The sequence below is a fragment of the Crocuta crocuta genome, unplaced genomic scaffold (assembly GCF_008692635.1).
Source record: "Crocuta crocuta isolate KB4526 unplaced genomic scaffold, BGI_CrCroc_1.0 scaffold334, whole genome shotgun sequence".
Taxonomy (NCBI): domain Eukaryota; kingdom Metazoa; phylum Chordata; class Mammalia; order Carnivora; family Hyaenidae; genus Crocuta; species Crocuta crocuta.
In genome coordinates, this window is record NW_027533260.1 from 6,102,113 (window position 1) to 6,126,335 (window position 24,223).

At 44.5% G+C, this 24,223-nt stretch overlaps 1 protein-coding gene across 1 annotated transcript in view; it reads right to left on the reverse strand.

The window, feature by feature from the left end:
* Nucleotides 1-720: 720 nt before the first annotated feature.
* LOC144217766 (uncharacterized) overlaps nt 721-24,223 on the reverse strand; it is a 26,476-nt gene continuing 2,973 nt past the window's right edge. The window contains exons 2-5 of the mRNA XM_077747460.1: nt 13,574-13,624; nt 8,746-8,872; nt 7,828-7,923; nt 721-3,299 (exon numbers count right to left, since the gene is read on the reverse strand). Coding sequence (XP_077603586.1) covers nt 1,471-3,299; nt 7,828-7,923; nt 8,746-8,872; nt 13,574-13,588 — 2,067 coding nt within the window. The 5' untranslated portion in view covers nt 13,589-13,624 and the 3' untranslated portion in view covers nt 721-1,470. The remainder of the gene's footprint in view (nt 3,300-7,827; nt 7,924-8,745; nt 8,873-13,573; nt 13,625-24,223) is intronic.

A 24,223-nucleotide genomic window follows, 5' to 3' on the forward strand; every position in this document is an offset into this window, starting at 1 on the left:
CAAGTGGATGGTTGCCAAAGTAGGGAGCAGTGATCGGGAGCAGGTTGACCACAAGAGCACAAAGGAATTTCAGGGAGGGGTGGGAGTGGAGGTGGTGTCTTAGAACTGTTAGAGGCCTTGATTGTAGTGGTGGTGAGACAATAGTAAGTAGTGGCTAAAACACAGAATGATAACCAAAGAGTCAATTTTACTGCATATAAATTACTCCTTAATAATAATTTTATTTTTACTTACTTAAAAAAATTTTTTAATGTTTTTTTTATTTCTGAGAGAGAGTGAGACAGTGTGAGCAAGAGAGGGTCAGAGAGAGAGGGAGACACAGAATCTGAAGCAGACTCCAGGCTCTGAGCTAGCCGTCAGCAAGAGCCCAACACAGGGCTCGAACCCATGAACCATGAGATCATGACCTGGGCCGAAGTCAGATGCTTAACCGACGGAGCCACCCAGGCGCCCCAGTAATAATTTTAAAAAGAATGCTAACTTGTAAAATTTTCACAGATGGCTCTTACCTCCCTGAGGAATTTTTCTTATGAATGGATACTGAATTTTGTCAACCCTGCTTTCTCTCAATTATGAAGATGATCATATGTGTAATCAAAAGAATCCAGACACAAAAGAGTACATACTGAAGCCAGAGGAAGTCCAAGGACAGCCTTAACCAACATGAGGTATAAAAACCATCCATGTTGCCACCGGAGGTGGGAATGACTAGAATACACACAAGGAAATAGTCTGGTTTAATAGAAATACTGCATACATCGATTTGGGTGAGGATTACACAAGTGTTATACATTTGCAAAACCTCAGGAAGCTGTAAACTTGAGATTTATGCATGTTACTGCATGCAAATTATACCTCAATAAAGTATCCGCACACCGAGGTGCTGGTTACAACCCACTGAGTTGATTTTTGGACTTTCCGGTAGGTTGAGAAACATTGGTTCACAGGACCTGCCTGGTCGGGGGAAATGAGCCCACGTGTCTAATTTACATGTCCTCCAAGCCTTGCAGCTTTCCTCTTCTAAGGACATTTCATAGAAATGTTTAGAGACAAACTGAATAAAATATTTCAAAAGATGACTCTTCTCCCTTCACTCATTTAACACCTACAACCTGTGAGGCACTGAAAGGCTGAATAGATTTGGCAGTCGACACATCTCTACACTCCTGGAGCTTATATTCTGGTGGAAGAGGGTCTGACACTTCTATCTCGGCATGCAGTTAACTTCCGATCAGACTCATCCTTCCCAAGCCTCTCTTCCGTGTTGTATCTGCTACGTGCCAACGTTCTGAATGAAGTCCTTAAGTCTCCATTCCCATGAGCCTTCTCTACGTGGTCAAGCTCTACCCAACCATTGGGATCTGTCGAGCTCTGGCTGAAATACTCTCTTATAAACAAATGTTTTGTCTCTTAGAACAGGTATTACTGGATTATTTCAGCACCCATTTGAGGTATTAAAACAGATCACTTTTATGGAGTTTCTTTCCTGTGTGAATTCTCCGAGGCGGGAAAGTCTTTATCACCCTCATCGTCCGCATGCACTCGCTGATGAATTATAAGACTTGAGCTCCAACTGAACCCCTTCCCACACTCCTCACATTTGTACGGTTTTTCTCCAGTGTGGACCCTCTGGTGGGCTTGGAGGTATGAGCTCCAGCTGAAGACCTTCCCACACTCCTCACATTTGTACGGTTTCTCTCCAGTGTGGACCCTCTGGTGGGCCTGAAGATAGGACCTCTGTCTGAAGCGCTTACCACACACATCACACCGGTACGGTTTCTCTCCTGTGTGGACCCCACGGTGAGCCAGAAAATTTGAGGCCCGACAGAATCCTTTCCCACACTCCTCACACTGGTACGGTTTCTCCCCAGTGTGGCACCTCTGATGGGCCTGGAGCTGTGAACCCACGCTGAAGCCCTTCCCACACTCCGCACACTGGTACGGTTTCTCTCCGGTGTGGACTCTCTGGTGCACTTGAAGACTGGAGAACTGACTGAAGGCCTTACCACACTTCTCACATTTATAGGGTTTCTCTCCGGTGTGGATTCTACAGTGAACGTTAAGATCCGAGCTCCGGCTGAAGCCCTTCCCGCAGGTACCACACTTGTATGGCTTTTCTCCAGTGTGGCCTCTTTGATGGGCCAGAAGATTTGAAGCCTGGCTGAAGCCTTTCCCACACTCCTCACATTTATAGGGTTTCTCTCCCGTATGGACTCTAAAGTGAATGTTAAAATCCGAGCTACGACTGAAGCCCTTTCCACAGGCATCACACTGATACGGTTTCTCACCAGTGTGGCCTCGCTGATGGTCCAGAAGATTTGAGGCCCGACAGAAGCCCTTCCCACACTCGTCGCATTTGTAAGGTTTCTCTCCGGTGTGGCTTACCTGATGGGCCTGAAGGTGTGAGCCTACACTGAAGCCTTTCCCGCACTCTTCACACTTATAGGGTTTCTCTCCTGTGTGGATTCGACAATGGATGTTAAGGTGTGAACTGTAACTAAAGCCCTTGCCACAGGCCTCGCATTTGTATGGTTTCTCTCCTGTGTGGATTCGCTGGTGGGCCTGTAGTCGTGAACGCCAGCTGAAGCCCTTCCCGCACTCTTCACATCTATAGGGTTTCTTTCCCACGTGGACTCTCTGGTGGACTTGAAGATATGAGCCCTGACTGAAGCTCAGCCCGCACTCCTCACATTTATAAGGCTTCTCTAACGTGTGGACTATCAGAGGAGCTTGACAATGTGAGCTTCTCCGGATGCTCCTCCCACACTCCTCGTATTTGTGTGGATTCTCGCCAGTGGGGACTCTCTGCGGAGGGCGGAGATGTGACTTCTGTCTGAGGCCCTGACACGACATATCGTACTTGTACGATTTCTCCCTGCCATGGACTCTCTGATGGGCTTGAAGGCTTGAAAGTCGACGGAAGGCGTTTTCACATTGCTCACATTTATAGGGCTTCTCTCCCACATGGGCCGTCTGGTGAGTCTGAAGATGAGAGCGCTCAATGCAACCTTTCTCACGCTCCTCCCCCTTGTAGGGGTTTCCTCCCGTGTGGTCTCTGTGATGAATCTGAAGACACAAACTCTGATCAAAGCCTCTACCAAATTCCCCATCTTTATAGAGCGCATCACCCTGTTTTTCCAGCTGAGAGCCAGCTCTTCGAATACTGACCATGGCATCTTGGCACTGGGTTAACTCCTTTGTAACCTGTTGCCAGATTTGTGAGCAGAAAAGCTCTTCCTGTGGCAGGTACTTTAATCCAATTTCCTGAAGAGTCTCCGTGTCATTTAGATTCTTGTCTCCTAAAAGGATAAAGAGAATGTAGAGATGGGCCACATAAATGTTATGGTCAGAGGTGTCAAGGTTGTAAACGTAGGCCCACACCCTATGGTTTAACTTAGGAGAAGGTACCCTTTTTAAAAAATGTTTATCCATTTTTGAGAGAGAGCGTGAGGGGGGGAGGGGCAGCGAAGGGGGAGGGGGTAACAGAGGATCCGAAGTGGTCTCTGTGCTCAGAGCAGCGAACCTGATGTGGGGCTCAAACTCATGAACCATGAGATCATGACCTGAGCTGAAGTCGGCCACTTAACCAACTGAGCCACCTAGATGCCCCACTGTGGGGAATATGTTTAAGAATTCTCTGAGCTTGCACCAATAGGTTAACAAGGCTTAGGCGGAAAGCCGCCACAGGGTAACAAAGCCCAGCGAAGAACAAAGCATAGAGTGGAAAGCCACTTCCAAAGAATGAAAGCATCCGAGGATAGGTAGAGGCAGAAAGCTGCCACACCAGGGAGAAAGGGCCCAGGATTTATCATGAATTAAAACAAAGCACAGAGCGGAAAGCCACTACAGGGCAAAATTTCCCAGAGCTAATTAGTGAGAAAAGTGCCTTGTTAACCCTGAGCTAGTATGCTCTATGTGTCTCAGCCCCTGGAAAAGTTAAGATAAAGAGCCACAGTGCCTGGTGTCTGCAGTAAACGGCTGTCTGCTAGGCGCCAGGACTTTGATTTGTCTTGACCCTAACCCCTAAGACCACATCCCTTTGAAACCCCCTTTCTCTCACACATGAGTTAATGTTTACTGTTTCATTGTCTCTTTCTGCATGTCCATTACGCTTGTAAGCCTTCTGATCTAATAAATACGGAGCAAGGACCCTTACTCAGGGCTCTTGTCTCCTCCTGGACATTAGCCTGTCTTGTATTCAATTCTGTGTCTGCTCTCTTGCTGGACAAGAGACAACTCCAGACTGAAAGTCTGCGACACCCCGCCATTTTTCTTTATCATCAAAAACCTAGAGGCGGTCCACCAGGCTCCCATTCACTATACTTTAATGACATCCACTTAGAACCATAGTAAGTTTTATATATGAAGAACAGGTTAGAAATTTGGTGCCTGCAGATCAAGAAAAACACTTCTTAGGGAATCTTTCCAAAGATGAAGCTGCAGTTTCCTAAAACCCTTGTCTTCTTTGCTATGCCAGGTGTCTGATAAATAGTCTCCACATAATTCTGCCTAAAGCACACACATATGACCAAATACTCAAAATGTCCAGCAGGACCCTTACAGACAGATGATCAGAAGATGCCCCAGGTCATGTTAAAAGTTTTGGCTTCAAATTATTTCATTGGAAGTTTATTCCATGTGAGAAGCCTTGAAGCACTGGGCTGGTTGGAAAGACACGTTTTTGGGAGAGCAGATCTTATCACCTAAGTGCCTGAAGTTCAGAGAATAAGCAGGAAATGTCCTTTAGGATAGTAACTGGGTAAGAGGTTTATAGTACTGACATACATTACTCTAAAACCTCATAGCAATAGTTCCTATCACCTCCAGGGGAAAAAAGGGTGGAAAATCAGAAGATAATCTTTTATTTTTATTTATTTAAAATTTATTTATTTATTTATTTATTTATTTATTTATTTATTTTTTATCTTTGAGACAGAGTACAAGCAGGAGAGGGGCAGAGAGAGGGAGACACAGAATCCGAAGCAGGCTCCAGGCTCTAAGCTGTCACCACAGCTTGGGCTCAAACTTACAAGCTGTGAGACCACGACCAGAGCCGAAGCCGGACACTTAGCTGACTGAGCCACCCAGGCACCCATGAGATGCTCATCTTTTAGAACAGAGCATGAACTTGTGAGGAGAAAATGAACAGGGCATGGCATGGATTCTCAAAGTCAGTATTGGTCAGGAAGAGCTATGGTCTCCTTGGGACTCTGTTCCATCAATGAACTCTAGAGCTTGCTACCTGCTTCTTTTCAGATCTCTCTTTAAATGACACCTTATCAGCAGGGCCGATTTTACCGTCCAACACCCAGCAGGAAGTTCTCCCTATCCCTCACCACTCCTGGTAATCTGCCCAGCATTCAGCTTACCCGGCTTTGTTTTTACATGGCACGTGTTACATCAAACGTGCTATATATGCCCTTCATTTTTTTGTTTTATGTCTTCTCCCATCTGAATGCATCATCCATAAGGACGAGCATCTAGATCATTCACTGTTTTATCGCCACTTGCAGGATGCTGTCTGGTAGCATTCCATACGTACACGTAGAACACATAAATAAGCCCCAGTTTGACTTCTTTACGAGAATATGAGCTGTATTGAGTAAAAGATCTTTTTCAAGTAAGTTACCCCATAACAGGAAAGGGGTTGGGAGCAACAACTTTGCTCGGAAGTTGAAAGCCTTCACCAGAGGCAGGGCTAACTTAAGTGGATGTTGCTGATGATAAAATCATGCTCATCATAAAATCATGGCAAGAATCACTTGAGTGGAAAGAAGGGAAAAAATGGTATAAGACAGACATGTGGTCATGGGGCCTATGGATTGATTGCTTCTGAAAAAAGTTTTTTAAATGTCTATTTTTGAGAGAGAGCACATGTATGCACACATGAGGGGGAGGGGCAGAGAGAGAGAGAGAGAGAGAGAGAGAGAATCCCAAGCAGGCCCCTCTCTGTCCATGCAGAGCCCAGAGTGGGGCTTGAACTCACGAGCTGTGAGATCATGACCTGAGCCAAAATCAAGAGTCAGATGCTTAACCGAAGGAGCCACCTAGGCGCCCTGCTTCTGAATTTTTGTAATCTCTTCCTATGTGTGTAAAAATTTTCTATTTTCATATAGGAGTCAGTATTTAGAGGCTCAGGAGTAATGTCTCTGAAAGCAGGCTGTCAAACTGATGGATACAGAAACATGTTGCTGTATGGACAACACCCCTGTTTTTCAAGCTACAAGTTGGATTCAGTGACTCTGAAATAAATTTAGTGGCTTATGGCCAGCATTAACAGAATAGGAAAATATCAGAAGTAAAGGTTTCTCTGGATAAAATGCATGTTAGAACTACACACACACACACACACACACACACACACACACACACAGGGATAATGGTGGGTGACACCATTTTCAGTAACTCTCTTTGGATGAGGTGGGTGGCTGCCATGAGGAACATCTTCAAAGGGAAAGACTAACTTAAAAGTCAGTTAATACCTGATACTTTCTTGATAAAGTATGTATATTTTCTTTAATAGAAGATCCTCCTCAAAAGTGGCTACCAGATTCTTCATTTTAAAAAGCAGTTCTTCACTAAGATGGTATGATTCACTACTAAAAACTGCAGGAAAGCCACACAGCGGAAATGATATTCACCGTGGTTACAAGTGCAGAGTTAAGCCGTCATCAGATGTGGTTTCATGGATACAAATCTACAAAGATCTAAAAGGGCCTAATAAATTACATTAGATTAGATAATCATTATAATCATGGGCTCTTCTAGACGATGACTTCACCACGTTTCTGTTTATCACCCTTTAAGTACGTCCACGACTAATGGGAAAAAGTCCATGTCAGCTCACTCATTCGTGTAACAAATATTTATAGCGCACCTGTCCTCTCCCAAGTCCGATCTATACACTGAGGATATGGCAACACAGAAAATAGGATTTCTTCTCTCCAGATAATTATATTCTAGTGGGAACAGAGTGAGCTAAGCAAAAATAGATGTTAATATGGTAAGCGGTGATCAATGCCTAGACACCAAATCAGACAGGGTAAGGGAAAGGAGAACGGGGGAACAGGAAGGGGTCAGGAACAGAATGGTCACGAGAGGCCTTTCTTATGATGTCAGGATTTGAGAAGAGACTTATGTGAAGTAAGGGAGGGGTCAAGAGGATGACAGAAAGGGCACCCCTGACAGAAGGAAGAACAGGTAGCGGGTGACGAGGCCGGGCCATGGGGAGCAGAGCAGAGCAGCAAAACTGGACAGAACAAACAGACATAGGGGACAGGTCACGTTCGCAGAGGGATGGGGGAAGAGCAAGGAGCAGACAGGTGGGACATCATAGGCCACTATAAGTACTTGGATTTTACTCTGAATCAGGTAAGAAGCTACCTGAGGTACAAGCAGAGGCCTGACAAGATCTGACAAACATACAAAAGAAGCACTTCGAGGGGCACCTGGGGGCTCAGTTTGCTTGATTTCAGCTCAGGTCATGATCCCAGGGTCGTGAGATGGAGCCCCGTGTCGGGCTCTGCGTGGAGCATGGAGCCTAATTACAGTTCTTTCTCTCTCTCTCTCCATCTGCCTCTCTCCCCTGCTCTCGCTCTCTCTAAAATAAAAATAAAAAAGAATCACTTCCAGTGGAGAATAACTGTAAATGAGCAAAGGAGGGGGAGGGAGAGAGAGAGAGAGAGAGAGAGAGAGAGAGAGAGAGAGAGAGAGAGAGAGAGCACTAAAAACTACTGCAGAAAACCACGGGCAAGGCACTGACCGCGACCCTCGCCAGAGCTGTGGAGGTGACAACAAGCGTGACAGATTGGGCCACACGGCTCTCACCTGAGGAGCTGTGGCTCTGGGTTGCTGCCTTTAGCATCCAAAGCTTTCCTCCCCTCTCGAACTGGGGTGTTACATCTGGCGTGAAGGGCTGCTGTCCTGTGAAAAGGCAAGGACAAGCATTTTAAATTAATAGAATAGACACCGAAATCACAAAACATGTGCTGTTCACCACATCATCTTTAGGGCATCAAAATTTGTGTTTTCCAAACTGTTAATTATGATGCATCAGAGGACTGCACTTTATGCAAAAATCCAGGATATGTAGACCTAAGTGTGAGCTACTGGTGAAAAAAAATGTCTGTTTTCTTCAGATCCTTTCTGCCACTGCTCACACAATTTTCGGCAACAGACTACTTTTTGCCACAATGTGTAGTTATTGCCAAGGGCTCTGACATTTTCTACCCTATTGTGTTTCATTAAAAATACTGGTATAGGGGAGCCTGGGCAGCTCAGTAGGTTTAGGGTCCGACTCTTGGTTTCGGCTCAGGTCATGATCTCACAGTTCATGAGTTCGAGCCCCACATCAGGCTTTCTACTGACATCAAGGAGCCTGCTTAGAATTCTCTGTCTCCCTCTCTCTTGGTCCCTCCCCTGCTCACATTCTCTCAAAATAAATACATAAACTTTAAAAAAAAAAAAAAAAAATATAANATCATGACCCACTAATTAGAAACGACTACAACTTGAGAAAGGCCAAAAATGTGGATACAGCACTCATGGTACCAATTTATGGCTCATTTACAAAACACAAATTTTGGGGGGGGGAGGGGGCAGAAAAACCAGAAAAAACGCCATCTCTGCGTCTTAAGGTGATTTGAACACTGGAAGCCAGGTCAAGAGCCCCAAAACCCCACGGGTCGAAGGGTAAATAAACCACGCAGGGGGACTGATGTTCAGCCACAGAGTGCTGGTCCTCACCCACAGAGAGCAGGTTCCGGAAGTTCTCCAGCATCACGTCTCCGTACAGCTTCCTCTGGGCGGGGTCCAGCAGCCCCAGCTCCTCCTCCGTGAAGACCACAGCCACGTCCTTGAACGTCACTGCCTCCTACAACACCAAGCACAGGTAAGCTCAATCTTGTGACCAGTGGCCACCCAGAGAAAGTGCACTGAGAAAACTGGAAAGGATGGGTACAAAGTGGTTCAGACTTTCAGGGACCAAAGTCATTTTCACTTCTATATGATTACACATTTCAAATAATACGCACTGTATTAGGTATTTTTTTCGTTTCAAAATAAATACCAAAAATAACAACTTTTTACATAAAATACTAGCCTCCTGTCTAATTCTTTTCCTGGGATAAGTTCCAAGAAGTAAAAATTGCAGTATCGAAGAATATGCCACTTCAAAACTACTATGTACAATGCTAGGTTTCCTTTCCAACTTTCTCTGTATTTTGTGCTTCCCCCAAGAGAATATAAATATCCCTGATTCTCCACATCATATGCAACACTGAATATAACCAGTGTTTCTGAGCCCTAGGAAATTTGATCCGTAAAAAGCAACTTGTTCTTTTCGTACTAATTCAGTAATTAATGAGCTATTGTATTTTCATAGATTTACTGGCCGTCTTTATTTTTGCTTCAGTACCATTCCAGCTAATGTTCTTTGCTCATAGTCCAAGTGGGGTTTTATTTTAGGACTCTGCAAAATTTCTATTAGAGATTTGAAGCTTTTTTTTAAAAAAATATTTAAATACTGTCACCCACGTCTTGCTATTGTTCTTGCTTAGCTTTGTGTACAGCATGGTTTCTCGACCTTCACACGACTCACATTTTAGGCTAGATCATTGTTTGTTGGGGGGGGTGGGGTGCCTGCCTCACGCACTATAGGATGTTTACCGGCATCCCTGGTTTCTACACACTGGAAGCCAGAAGCCTCCCTCAAGTTGTGACACCAGAAACGTTTCCAGACACTGCCTGGGGGCAAAGATCACCCACGATTAAGAACTGCTGGTGTACAGTATTGTCTTATTTTTTCTTTTTTAATGTTTATTTAGTTTTGAGGGAGAGACAGAGTATGAGTGGGGGAGGGAGAGACGGAGACACAGAGTCTGAAGCAGACTCCAGGCTCTGAGCTGTCAGCAGAGTCTGACGCGGGGTTCGAACTCACAAGTCTTGAGACCATGACCTGAGCCGAAGTCGGACCCTTAACCGACTGAGCCACCCAGGCGCCCCTTGTCTTAACTTTTCACATGAGAACTGTGTTCATCACTGGAGCCTTGCACATCCACGTGCCCTGAGTAAGCACCAGAGAGCATAAAGGAGGAGCCTCTGAAGAGTGACCGTGTGGAGGCCATATCATCTGTGCTGTCTTCGCACAGGCCAGCTAAGCAGACACAGAAAGGGCCAAGCCCCTGACTGGACAATTATTTTCTCTTGCCTCCCTCTTTATACAAATAAAACTCCTTGGAGTTTTTTTGGATCAATCAGACCTTTGTTTTCCCGTGTGAACTTAAACAGTTTTCTGAAGTTCTACAATCCTGTTTCTTTGTCATTAAAATGCAGAGGAGACAAAGTACTGCCTCTTAAGGTCAGCTGGAAGCTAAACGCAGTACGAAAGGCATCTGGAATGTCTCTCTGTTCTCCTGGACTTTTTTTTTTTTTAATGTTTTATTTATTTCTTTTTTTCTTTTTTTTTTTTTTAATTTTTTTTTTTAATGTTTTATTTATTTCTAGGAGAGAGAGAGAGACAGCGTGAGCAGGGGAGGGTCAGAGAGAGAGGGAGTCACAGACTGAAACAGGCTCCAGGCTCCGAGCTGGCAGTCAGCACAGAGCCCGACGCGGGGCTCGAACCCACGAACCGTGAGATCATGACCCGAGCCGAAGTCGGACACTTAACCGACTGAGCCACCCGGGCGCCCCTGTACTACTGGACTTTTAAAATGAAGTACCTTATAAGGAAACACGACTCAGCCATCAAAAAGAATGACATCTTGCCATCTTTGCCATCTTGCAAAGACGTGGATGGAGCTAGAGTGTGTTATGCTAAGTGAAATAAGTCGGAGAAAGACAAATACCGTATGATTTCACTCATGTGTGGAATTTAAGAAAGACACCGGATGAACATATGGTGGGGGGGGTGGGGGGGAAGAGAAAGAAACAAACTGTAAATGATTCTTTAATTTTCTTTTTTTTTTAATTTTTTTTTTAAATATTTTTATTTATTTCTAGGAGAGAGAGAGAGACAGCGTGAGCAGGGGAGGGTCAGAGAGAGAGGGAGTCACAGACTGAAACAGGCTCCAGGCTCTGAGCTGGCAGTCAGCACAGAGCCCGACGCGGGGCTCGAATCCACGAACCGCGAGATCATGACCCAAGCGAAAGTCGGACGCTTAACCGACTAAGCCACCCAGGCGCCCCAAACCGTAAATGATTCTTAATGATAGAGAACAAACTGAGCGTGATGGAGGGAGGTGGGGGGGGTGAGCTGCATGGGTGATGGGTACAGGAGGGCACTTGCTGGGAGGAGCACTGGCTGCTGTATGTAAGGGATGAATCACCGAATTCTACTCCTGAAACCAATTCTGCACTGTATGCTAACTACAATTTAAATTAAAAATTGAAAAGAATAAAAATGAGGAGGAAAAAAAGCACATTATTACTTTGATAAAAATAAATCAGCACACAAATAAGAAAGTAATAAATCCGTGAGTAAAACATGTACATGATGGGGCGCCTGGGTGGCTCCGTCGGTTGAGCGTCCAACTTCGGTTCAGGTCATGATCTTGCAGTTCGTGGGTTCGAGTCCCCACGTTGGGCTCTGTGCTGACAGCTAGCTCAGATCCTGGAGCCTGTCTTTGGATTCTCTGTCTCCCTCTCTCTCTGACCCTCCTCTGCTCATGCTGTCTCTATCTCTCTCTCAAAAATAACATAAAACATTAAAAAAATTAAAAAAAAAACCACATGCACATGATAGGATTCAAACATGGATTAGAAAGAATCTAGCTTTCTTTTCTTAATTTTAATAATGTTTATTTACTTTTGAGAGACAGAGAAAGAGAGAGAATGATTGGGGTTGTGGTAGAGAGAGAGGGAGACAGAATCCTAAGCAGGCTCCAGGCTCTGAGCTGTCAGAACAGAGCCCGATGCGGGGCTTGAACTAGTGAACCACAAGATCATGACCTGAGCTGAAGCTGGATGCTTAACTGACTTGAGCCACCCAGGCGCCCTCAGTATCTAGCTTTCTTGTGGGAAAATATGGAAAAATGTTCTCTCTGTGTGAAGTATCAGTTATACCTGGTTGCACTGTCATATCTGAGTATTCTATGTACAAAATCTCTGAGGATTTTGCCTTTCATGGGTCCTTTTTCAATTTAGATTTCTAAAAACATTCAGAACAAAATATAGCAAACTCCTCCAAATTCCTTTTTTGAAGAAAATGGTTTATGGTAGGCCAACTGTTACTACAATGTTCTTTTGTTTTTTTAGCATGTCAAAGTCAGAATTTATTATAATTTTAGTTTCCTAGTTTTATTTTTAAAAGTTTTTATTTAAATTCCAGTTAATTAACATACAGTGTAACATGAGTCTCAGGTGTATGATACAGTGATTCAGCCCTTCTGCACACCACCTGGTCTCATCACAACAATGTCCTTTAAAATAGTAAAAATCTGGGGCGCCTGGGGGGCTCAGTTGGTTAAGCATCTGATTTCAGCTCAGATCATGATCTCACATCTCACAGTTCATAAGTTCAAGCCCCGCATCGGGCTCTGTGCTGACAGCTCAGAGCCTGCAGCCTGCTTGGGATTCTTTGTCTCTCTCTCTCTACCCACCCCCCCCACCTGCACTCTTTCTTTCTCAAAGATAAACATTAAAGAAAATATTTTTAAATAGTAAAAATTATAGGGGCGCCTGGGGGGCTCAATCAGTTGAGCATCCAATTTTGGCTCAAGTCATGATCTGGTGGTTCATGAGTTTGAGCCCCCACATCAGGCTCACTGCTTCAGCTCCTCTTTCTCCCTCTCTCTGTCCCTCCCCTACCCGTACTCAAAATAGTACATTAAAATAAATTAAATAAATAAGATAGAAAAAATTCTAAACTACCTGAGCTTCCACGAATGGGTAAAAGTTATGAGACATACACACAGAATATATCTATTCAAGGGAATATGATGTAGCCATTAAAAATGTAGGAAATACAGTATTCATTAGAAAAGGCATGACTTGAGAATTTTTATATAACTATTACAAATATACAGTTATGAATGCATATGAGGAAAAGGACATGAGATAATGAAATGTTTTTATAAGGAAAATGGTAATAAAATGGGAGGTGTCTTTTTTTTCTACTATTCACTTTTCCCCTCTATTTTATTTGTGAAATTGTGAAAGATGATAAAACAATAAAAATCAAACTATACTAGAGGTGACTGGGTGGCTCAGTCAGCTAAGGAGCCAACTTCGGCTCAGATCATGATCTTGCAGTTCATGAGTTTGAGGCCTGCGTGGGCTGACAGCTCAGAGCCTGGAGCCTGCTTTGGATTCTGTGTCTCCCTCTCTCTCTGCCCCTCCCCTGCTGCACTCTGTGTCTCTCTCCCTCTCTCTCTCTCAAAACTAAATGTTAAAAAAATTTTTTTTTTAAAAAGAATAAACATAAAAAAAAAAACCCCTACACTAAAATAAGAAGTAGCGATCCTCTGGCACTGAAGAGGTTTTGAAATGCCTGCTACTAATCTAATTGTTTTCAAGGATGCTTCTAATCATTGAGAAATGGGAATAATTTCAAATCTAGAAAGGAAGCCCCACTCACCTTGAACTTGGTCATTTTGTCCTCCTTCTACTTCTCGGGAAGTGCTGAGTCCTGAGAAGGCAAAAAAGGAGAAGGAGAAAAAAAGGCATCAGAGTCTGGCCAAGACCATCACTGGTCCATCCGGCTAACACGTGTTACCGACCAGGTTTCACGCTTTACATGAAATAGCAACGGTGCCGTTTCCTCCCTCAGGGCGCTTGATGAGCAGAGCACAGGCTCCATTCCAGAGACAATGCAGCCCTTCAGCCAAGAGCCCCTGCACAATGGAAAACCGCCCAAGCACACACAGTGGCCCTAATACAAGCTCTCGGGGTATAAATCTGATCCTAGGGAGGGTGGAAATCAAGAGTCAAGCAGCCAGGTTAAGAGAGTAATCTCTGAGGCCAAATGTTTTAGGTTCATGGTACCGCTACTAATTAGCTGTGAAATCCTGGACAAGTTATTAATGTCTTCGTGCTTGAATTCTTTCATCTGTAAAAATGGAGGCATTAGCAATCCCTACCTCATAGGACTGTTTTAAGAATTAAATCAGCAGCACAAACCGGACAGAACCCTTTCAGAGTACCTTATTTCTCAGGAGCTGCACAAAGGCAGGTAATATTTCCTAACATAAAACCTGCCCCAAAGTGCCTGGGGGACTCAGTCGGTTAAGCATCCGACTTTGGCTCAGGTCACAATCTCACAGTTTGTGGGATCGAGCCCCGCATCAGGCTCCGTGCTGACAGCTCAGAGCCTGAAGCCTGCTTCAGATTCTATGTCTCCCTCTCTCTGCCCTTCCCCCGCTCACACTCTCTCTCTGGCTCAAAAGTAAATAAAAATGTTAAAAAACAACAACAACAAAAAACCTGTCCTCATAAATGGTTTCTATCAAAGGTTTAGAGGCTGTTGTTTTGTCATATGAAAACGACCTTTAATCTCTGAAATATAGTATTCTCTCTCAGTCTGTCATTCTTTAAAAAAAATTTTTAATGTTTATTCTTGAGAGAGAGTAAGAGAGAGAGAGCACGAGAGGCAGAGGGGCAGAGAAGAGAGACACAAAATCCAAAGCAGGCTCCAGGCTCTGAGCTGTCAGCACAGAGCCTGACGTGGGGCTAGAGCTCATGGAATGTGAGAGATCATGACCTGAGCCGAAGTCAGACGCTTAACTGACTGAGCCACCCAGGCACCCCTTGGTCTGTCATTCTTTTTTTTTTTTTTTTAATGTTTTATTTATTTCTGAGAGAGAGCGAGAGAGCGAGCGAGCAGGGGAGGGTCAGAGAGAGAGGGAGACACAGAATCCAAAGCAGGCTCCAGGCTCTGAGCTGTCAGCACAGCTGACATGCGGATCAAACCCATGGACTGCAAGATCATGACCCGAGCCAAAGTCAGATGCCTAACCGACTGAGCCACCCGGGTGCCCCAACTCTTCCATCTTTAGATAGAAGAATGCAAGAATGGAAAAGGGCAATGGAAAATTTTCCAGACTTGGAAGAAATACCCTTTTGGGATTTGTGATTCACTTTGTTCTGATTATTTGTTCAACAACTTCTGTTCATTAAGAGGGCTCTGCAGGGAGATCTTTCCATTGCCTATTGGAGGGAGAAGGATAACTGGTAAATTGACTTTGTAATTAATACCTACCTACTCAGCTTTACAGCTCAAGCATCCGAAACATGCTTGTAACAGAAACTGCTCAGGAGTCACTCAGCAGTCAGTGTCAGCATCTTGATGAATGAATAAGCCGCCAGGCAGACAGGAAGAGGCACGCGGAAGACCAGACTCGTTGGTCTAAGATTTCTTTGAGTTGTAAAATTTTGAGGCTGATCCCAGTTGGGAGGATTTGGAGAGTGGGGGTTTTATTTCCAAGTTTTTCCTCCAACTCTTTCACAACATTTGCAACACCAAGGTCATCTTTGGAAGGAAAAGAACCTCTGGATTTTTTTCAATTTTCGGATGTCTGCGCCTACATGGACTTCAGATACAAAATCCACAGACTGTGTCCCTCAAAATATTCAGAACGACAACCAACTCACTGGCTACATAATTAGGATTAGACAGGCTAATTTATAAACACTTCGTTAAATAACTGAGCTTATTAACTCACTGAACACTTAGGGAAACCTCCCTAAAAGGAATACAACTGCCCAGTCCCAACCTGCTCCCGGCCTGGTGATCACACACTGCTGTGTGGCAAAGTAGGGCACAGAGGCCTCTGGAAGCATGAGGTCTGGTCCCCCAGGTCCCACGTGGCAGGTCCTACATAAACATGGCTTTAGTTGAGCTGTGGGGGATGACGGACTTTTAGTAGCCAAAGAGAAGCGGGATCGCTAGAAAATCTCATGAGAACATATGTTATGATGGGAGTGAATACAAACGAGAGGCAGCAACAGATCAGCAGGTAAGCAGGATTCAAACTATGGTGATGTGGGGCGCCTGGGGGTGGGGGGGCTCAGTCGGTTAAGTGTCCAACGTGGGCTCAAGTCATGATCTCATGGTTCGTGGATTCTAGCCCTTCAGATTCTGTGTCTCCCTCTGCCTCTGCCCCTCCCCTGCTCATGCTCTCGCTCTCTCTCTCAAAAATAAATACAAACATTAAAAAAAAAAAATTGTGGTGAGTCCCAGTTTTATCTGCAACTGAGCAGGAAAGCAGCAAAGGCCTTGAGGAAGGGGGGGTAAGAAATTCCTTCTGTGTGGAAAACAGATCACTCTCTCAGTAGAGACTTGAGGGGGTCAGGGAGAGTAGAGAGCACTGTTGGGAGAGCCACATCATGAATCACTTCCTTCTCGGAGAGAGGGGAAGATGGTGNTGGGAGTGAATACAAACAAGAGGCAGCAACAGATCAGCAGGTAAGCAGGATTCAAACTATGGTGATGTGGGGCGCCTGGGGGTGGGGGGGCTCAGTCGGTTAAGTGTCCAACGTGGGCTCAAGTCATGATCTCACGGTTCGTGGATTCTAGCCCTTCAGATTCTGTGTCTTCCTCTGCCTCTGCCCCTCCCCTGCTCATGCTCTCGCTCTCTCTCTCAAAAATAAATACAAACATTAAAAAAAAAAATTGTGGTGAGTCCCAGTTTTATCTGCAACTGAGCAGGAAAGCAGCAAAGGCCTTGAGGAAGGGGGGGTAAGAAATTCCTTCTGTGTGGAAAACAGATCACTCTCTCAGTAGAGACTTGAGGGGGTCAGGGAGAGTAGAGAGCACTGTTGGGAGAGCCACATCATGAATCACTTCCTTCTCGGAGAGAGGGGAAGATGGTGGCGGAGCAGGAGGACCCTACGCTCGCCCCCTCCCACGAACACTAGGTAACTACGAAATCATCCTAAATACCCCAGAAACCAACCTGGACAATGGCAGTACTAACCGCTAGGGGCAGAGGAGAAGCTCGACTAAAAAAGTTAGGAAGTGAAGGGGCGCCTGGGTGGCTCAGTCGGTTGGGCATCCGACTTCAGCTCAGGNGTGGAGAGAAACAGATGACGGCCTTGGTGGTGAAGAGGGAGCCACAGTTGTGCAGAAGGGTGAGAGTCAGATGAGAGCACAGGGAAAATGAATCCCTGTAGCTATGGGCTTGGAATGAAAGACAGGCTGAATTCTGTGAGTTCTTGCAACCAGCGAGGCTGAAAGCCTGGTGAGTTTTCTGGTTTTTTAGTGTTTATTTGTTTTTGATACAGAGAGACACACACAGAGAGATCATAAGTAAGCAGGGGAGGGGCAGAGAGAGAGGGAGAACCAGAATATGAAGCAGGCTCCAGGCTCTGAGCTGTCAGCACAGAGCTCAATGCCCGGCCTGAACTCATGAACCATGAGATCATGACCTGAGCAAAGTCAGACGCTTAACCAACTGAGCCACCCAAGGGCCCCGAAAGCCTGGAGTTTTAAAGGTCAGCGAGCTAGGCTTGGGGGCAGCCAGGAGACATTGGGACTGCTCTTGGAGAGAAGGCAGGTCAAACAGCCCATGGACACACAACATAGAAACAGCGATCTGGAGTGTGCCTGGGGCACACACAGTGGGGAGGTTATTAGCTCATCTCCGAGTGTATTCCAGAGAGGTAGCATTCACGGAGAGGCCCTCCTGGAACAAAGAAACTGGCAGGTGCCCAGAGCAGCACTGACACTCTTTACATTTAAGCTCTTGCTTAAACCAAGCAGAGCACACACAGCACACATTGGAGACATTCCCAGAAGCACCAGGCCCTGGGGAACAGAGGACACTTCGCTCCACGAACTATAGGACTTCTTCGTAAATCCATTACCATGAACAACAGGTGACGTAGCTGACTTTCCTAACACAGAGAAACAGGTGCGGAGACTTGGACAAAATGAGAACACAGAGGAATTTGTTCCCAGTGAAAGACCAGGACCAGTCCATGGCCAGAGACAGAAGTGACACAGATTCAAGTAACATGCCTGATAGAGAATTTAGGGTAATGATCGTAAAGATACTCATTGGACTTGAGAAAAGACTGGAAAACTTCAGTAAGGCCATTACCACAGAATAAAGAATAACATAGAGATTAAGGGCTCAATGAATGAAACAAGAAACACGCATGATGGAATGAACAGCAGGCTGGAAGAAGCAGAGCAACAAATTAATGACCTAAACGACAGAGTAATGGAAAGTAATCAAGCTGAACAGAAGAAAGAAGAATCATGCAAAATGCAAAACAACAATACATTTAGGGAACTCTAGGACTCCATCAAAACACAGTAACATTTATATTATAGGAGTCCCAGAAGAAGAGAGAGAAAGTGGGACAGAAAATTTATTTGAAGAAATAACAGCTGCAAACTTCCCTAATCTGGGAAACAGACATCCAGATGCAGGAGGCACAGAGAAGGCCCAAAAAATCAGCAAGAGCAGATCCACACCAAGACAGGTTGTAACTAAAATGGCAAAACATAACAATACAAAATTAAAAAAAAATTTTTTAAGCAGCAAGACAAAAGAAGGCAGTTTTGAACAACGGAAACCCCATTAGGCTATCAAGGAATTTTCAGCAGAAACTTTCCAAGCCAGGGGCACCTGAGTGGCTCAGCTGGTTAAGCATCCGACTCTTGATCTCAGCTCAGGTCATGATCTCACAGTCTGTGGGTTAAAGCCCCATGTCAGGCTCTGCACTGATCGTATGGAGCCCGCTTGGGATTCTGTCTCTCCCTCTCTCAAAATAAATAAATAAACAAAAGAAGAAGAAGAAGAAGAAAAGAAAGAAACTTTCCAAGCCAGAAGGGAGTGGCAATCTATATTCATTGTGCTGACTGGGGGAAATCTGTAGCCAAGAACACTCTAGCCAAGGTTGTCATTCAGAATAGGAGGAGAGGGACTCCTGGGTGGCTCAGTTGGTTGGGCGTCCAACTCTGGATTTCGGCTCAGGTCATGATCTCAGGGTCATGGAGCCCACTGCAAGGGACTGAGCCTGCTTCAGATTCTCTCTCTCCCTCTCTTTCTGTCCCTCCCCCATCCACACACACACATTCTCTCTCTACAATTAAAAAAAAATAGGAAGAGAGATAAAGGAGTTTTCCAGACAAACACTAAAGAAGTTCATGAGCACTAAATCAGCCTTGCAAGAAACATTAAAGGGGACTCTCTGAGTGGAAAGTAAAGTCCAAAAGTGACAGTAAGAAGGTGGGAACACGAAAGCAGTAAAAATAAACATTTCTGTAAAATACCAGTCAAGGAACTCACAAAAGAAAAGGATGTAAAATATGACACCATAGACGTGGGGAAGAGAGGAGTAAAGAATGGGTTCAAACGTAAATGACCATGAACTTAATACAGACTGCTATATGCAGAAGAGGTTATATACAGACCTAATGGTAACACAAATGAAAAGCCACTAATAAATATGCAAAGAATAAAGAGAAAGAAATCCAAATACAGCACTAAAGAAAACCAGCAAACCGCGAAAGGGAGAAAAATAAGAAAGGATCAGAGAAAACCTAAAGAAACAAAGACAAAACAGGTAATAAAATGGCAATAAACATATATCAATCAATTATTATTCTGAATGCAAATAGACTAAATGCTCCAATCAAAAGACACAGAGTGACAGAATGGTTAAAAAAACAAGACCCATCTATATGCTGTCTACAGGAGACTCATTTAGACCTCAAGACACCTGCAAACCAAGTTGAGGGGATAGTATATCACCTGAGTGGCTCAGTTGGTTATGTGTCTGACTCTATCTCAGCTCAGGTCTTGACCTCAACATCAGGAGTTCAAGCTCTGCGTTGGGTTCCACACTGGCCATGAAGCTTACTTAAAAAAAAAAAAAAAAAAAGGCAGAGAGGATGGAGAGACATCTATCATGCAAATGGATGTCAAAAGAAAGCTGGAGTAGCAATACCCTAAATATAAAATGGATTTTAAAACAAAGACTGTAAGAAGAGGCAAAGAAGGATACTATATAGTAATAAAGGGGATAATCCAACAAGAAAATATAACAATTGTAAATATTTATGCACCCAACGTGAGAGCGCCCAAATATCTAAAAGAGTTATTAACAAACATAAAGGTACTAATCTATAATAATACAATGATACTAGGGGATTTTAACATCTTACTTACATCAACGAATAGATCATCCCAACAGAAAATCAACAAGGAAACAATGGCATTGAATGACATGGAAACAGATGGATTTAACAGATATATTCGAAACATTCTATCCTAAAACAGCAGAATACACATTCTTTTCAAGTGCACGTGGGACATTCTCCAGAATAGATCACATTGAAGGCCACAAAACAAACCTTAATTAAGTCATACCATGTCTCTTTCTGACCACAACTCTAAGAAACCAGAAGATGGGGTGCCTGGGTGGCTCTGTCAGTTAAGCGTCTGACTTCGGCTCAGGTCATGATCTCACGGTTCGTGGGTTCGAGCCCCACGTTGGGCTCTGCCCCGCGTCGGGCTCTGTGCTGACAGCTAGATCAGAGCCTGGAGCCTGCTTCAGATTCTGTGTCTCCCTCTCTCTCTCTGACCCTCCCCTGCTCACGTTGCCTCTCTCTCTCTCAGAAAAAAACAACACATTAAAAAAAGTTTAAATAAAAAAGAAACCAGAAGTCAACCACAAGGAAAAATCTGGAAAGAACACAAATACATGGAGGTTAAATAGCATGCTACTAAACAATGAATGGGTCAAACAGGAGATAAAAGAAGAAATCCAAAAGTACATGGAAATAAGTGAAAATGAAAACACAACTGTTCAGAACCTTTGGGATGCAGCAAAAGCAGTTCAAGAGGGAAGTTTAAAGAAATACAGGCCTACCTCAAGAAGAAAAATCTCAAACAACCTAGCTTTACATCTGATGGAGCAAGAAACAGAACAACAAACAAAACCTAAAACCAGCAGAAGGAAGAAAATATTAAAGATTAAAGTAGAAATAACAGATATAGGAAAAAAAAAAGAATAGAACTGATCAATAAAACCAGAAGTGGGTTCTTTGAAAAAAATCAATAAAATTGATTAAATGTCTAGCAAGATTTATAAAGAAAAAAGGGGGGGAGAAAGGACTGAAATAAAATCACAAATAACAGAGAAGAAATAGCCAATACCACAGAAATACAATTATAAGAGATTACGAAAAGCTATATGCCAACAAATTGGACAACCCAGAAGAAATAGACAAATCCCTAGAAACATATAACCTACCAAAACTGAAAACCTAAAGAAACAGAACATTTGAACAAACCTACCACCAGCAAAGAAATTGAACCAGTCATCGAAAAACTCCCAACAAACACAAGTTCAGGACCAGAAGGCTTCACAGCTGAATTCTACTAAACATTTATTATTATTTTTCAAATGTTTGTTTATTTCTGGGAGAGAGAGATTGGGAGGGGCAGAGAGGGAGAGAGATAATCTTATACAGGCTCTGTGCTGTCACCACAGAGCCCGACACGGGGCTTGAACCCACAAACCGTGGGATCATGACCTGAGCTGAAACCAAGAGTCAGACGCCTAACCAACTGAGCCCCCCAGGCGCCCCGAATTCTACTAAACTTTTAAGAAGAGTTAATACTTACTCTTCTCAAGCTACTCCAAAAAAATAGAAAAGGAAGGAAAACTTCCAAATTTATTCTATAAGGACAGCATTACCCCAATACCAAAGCCAGAGAGAGACGTCTCTCTCTCTCTCACACACACACACACACACACACACACACACACACACACAGAACTACAGGCCAATATCTCTAATGAACATAGATGCATAGATCCCCATTTTACAGACAGAAAATGTAGCACAGAGAAGTGAAATAGCTTGGTTCATGATTAACCAGTGGCCTACAGAAGGGCCAAGATTTTCACCCAGAGCCTGGGTGAAATGAGGGCCCTGGTTCTCAACTCCAACAGCATATTAGACTCACAAGGAACTTCAAACAAAACAAAACAAAACAAAACAAAACCAAAAACAGGTTCGGGCCTAAGCCTGAAACTAGGTCTGGGGCGGGGATGGCTGACAGGTGCATTTCTACCCCCGCCCACTGTCCAGGCCACAGTTTCACTGTCCAGCCAGGACACTGCACCAGGCACTGAAGAACCCAGGCACCGGGGCGCACAGGCCCAGGCCCTTGTCCCACATGCAGTGGTTCTCAAACTCCAGTGTGCAACTGAATTGTAGGGCCGGAAATTCCATGGGCTGCCTGGACGTCAGTTAAGCATCCGACTTTGGCTCAGGTCATGATCTCACGGTTCATGGGTTCGAGCCCCGCATCGGGCTCTGTGCTGACAGCCACCTCAGAGCCTGGAGGCTGCTTTCAGATTCTGTGTCTCCCTCTCTCTTTGACCCTCCCCTGCTCACGCTCTCTCTCTCTCTCTCTCTCTCAGAAATAAAAAATTAAAAACATAAAATAAAATAATAAAGGCACAGCCCAGTCCCTCTCTGCTTCCCGACCCTGCATGTGACAAGCTTCATGTGGTCCCATGTCACAGGTTGTGTCTCTTGTTTCTGGCAGAACTGAATTAAAAACCTTCTTTCTCGGTGGCATTGACCTCCCCGTGTTGCCACTCAATCACCTTCATAACTTTAGACCTGAGACAACTCTGCCTACCAACTGCCCCCCACTCAGCCCCCAACCCAACAGGTCTCACCTCCCTGCCAGCCTGCGAACTCATCCAGACAGGCTGGACACGTCCTCCTGTGGGAGCCCAGGGTCACCGTACCTCGTCACTACGAAACCCACCTACCACGGCCCCTGCTGGTCCGCTCCGTTCCTGAGCGCCACCCCATATGGCCCTGCAGGGCACGCAGTGTCCCTCCCCCCAAGGCTGCGGGGAAAGCTGCCGCCCATCTCGCCTGCCCGGTGTCACGTGTCACGCATTCAGCCAGCTCACCCTACTTGGGATGAGGACTCTCCTTCCTACACCGTGTGAACAGGGAGTGACCAGAACAGCATCGAGTTCCCGAATGTGATTTTGCTAGGACCAAAGTTTGAGAACCACTGTACTGTCCAAGGGCACCCAGAAAGTCAAGGGCAGGGTGAGACCTGGCACGCGGGCCTCGTGATTCCCAAACCCTGCTTCTCTCCGTTGTAAGAAGCCCCTGCAGGCAAACCCCAGAGTGAAAATGGAGGTTCTATTGAAATCAGTGCCGCCCAACAAAAACAGAATCCAAGCTCCTTGTGCAATTGATTAAAAAAAATTTTTTTTAACATTTATTTATTTATTTTTGAGAGCGAGCGAGAGAGAGCAGGGGAGAGGCAGAGAGACGGAGCCAGAATCCCAAGCAGGTTCCTGGGGCCTGAACTCACAAACTGTGGGATCATGACCTGGGCTGAAATCAAGATGTTTAACCAACTGAGCCACCGGGGGAACCCCCTTGTGTAATTTAAATGTTTCTAGCAGCCACGTTAAAAAATATAAGAAACAAATGGGCTTAATTTCAACAGTATGTTTTATTTAACCCAATATATCCAAAATATTACCACTTGAACCTGCAATCAGTATGAGTTCCTGATTCCAACGTTTTATGTTCTTGTTTTCATACTAGTCTTTGAAATGCATGTTGTGTCTTGCATTTAACAGCACATCTCAGTAGACATATTTCAAGCGCTCAACTGTCCCATGGGCCTGATGGCTGCCATATTGGATAGTGTAGACTTGAACCTTTCTAAAACAACATATAACCATCCCCCAGGGACTCTCTAGTTCAAAAGACAGCAGCTGAGTGTTAGTTGGAAGTTTAACCAATGGTTATTAGAGAAACTAACCATTTCTGTTCAACTGAATGATAGAACTGAAGTAATGAAAGCAGAAGGTGCGTGGAAAAAAAGAATATCTTAAAATCTCCTTTTGCCCTTTCAATCACTGGCTGCATTTCCCATGCTGTATAGTCATTTATAATAGGAAAAGACAACTCGAGTTTGTAACACATGGAGGATTTACAATATGCCAAGCACTATTTCAAGCACTTTAATAGCATAGCTCTTTTAAGTTTTTAATTAAAAAAATGTTTTAATGTTTTTTTTTAAATGTTTTATTTATTTCTAGGAAAGAGAGAGACAGCGTGAGCAGGGGAGGGTCAGAGAGAGAGGGAGTCACAGACTGAAACAGGCTCCAGGCTCTGAGCTGGCAGTCAGCACAGAGCCCGACGCGGGGCTCGAACCCACGAACCGCGAGATCATGACCTAAGCGAAAGTCGGACGCTTAACCGACTAAGCCACTCAGGCAC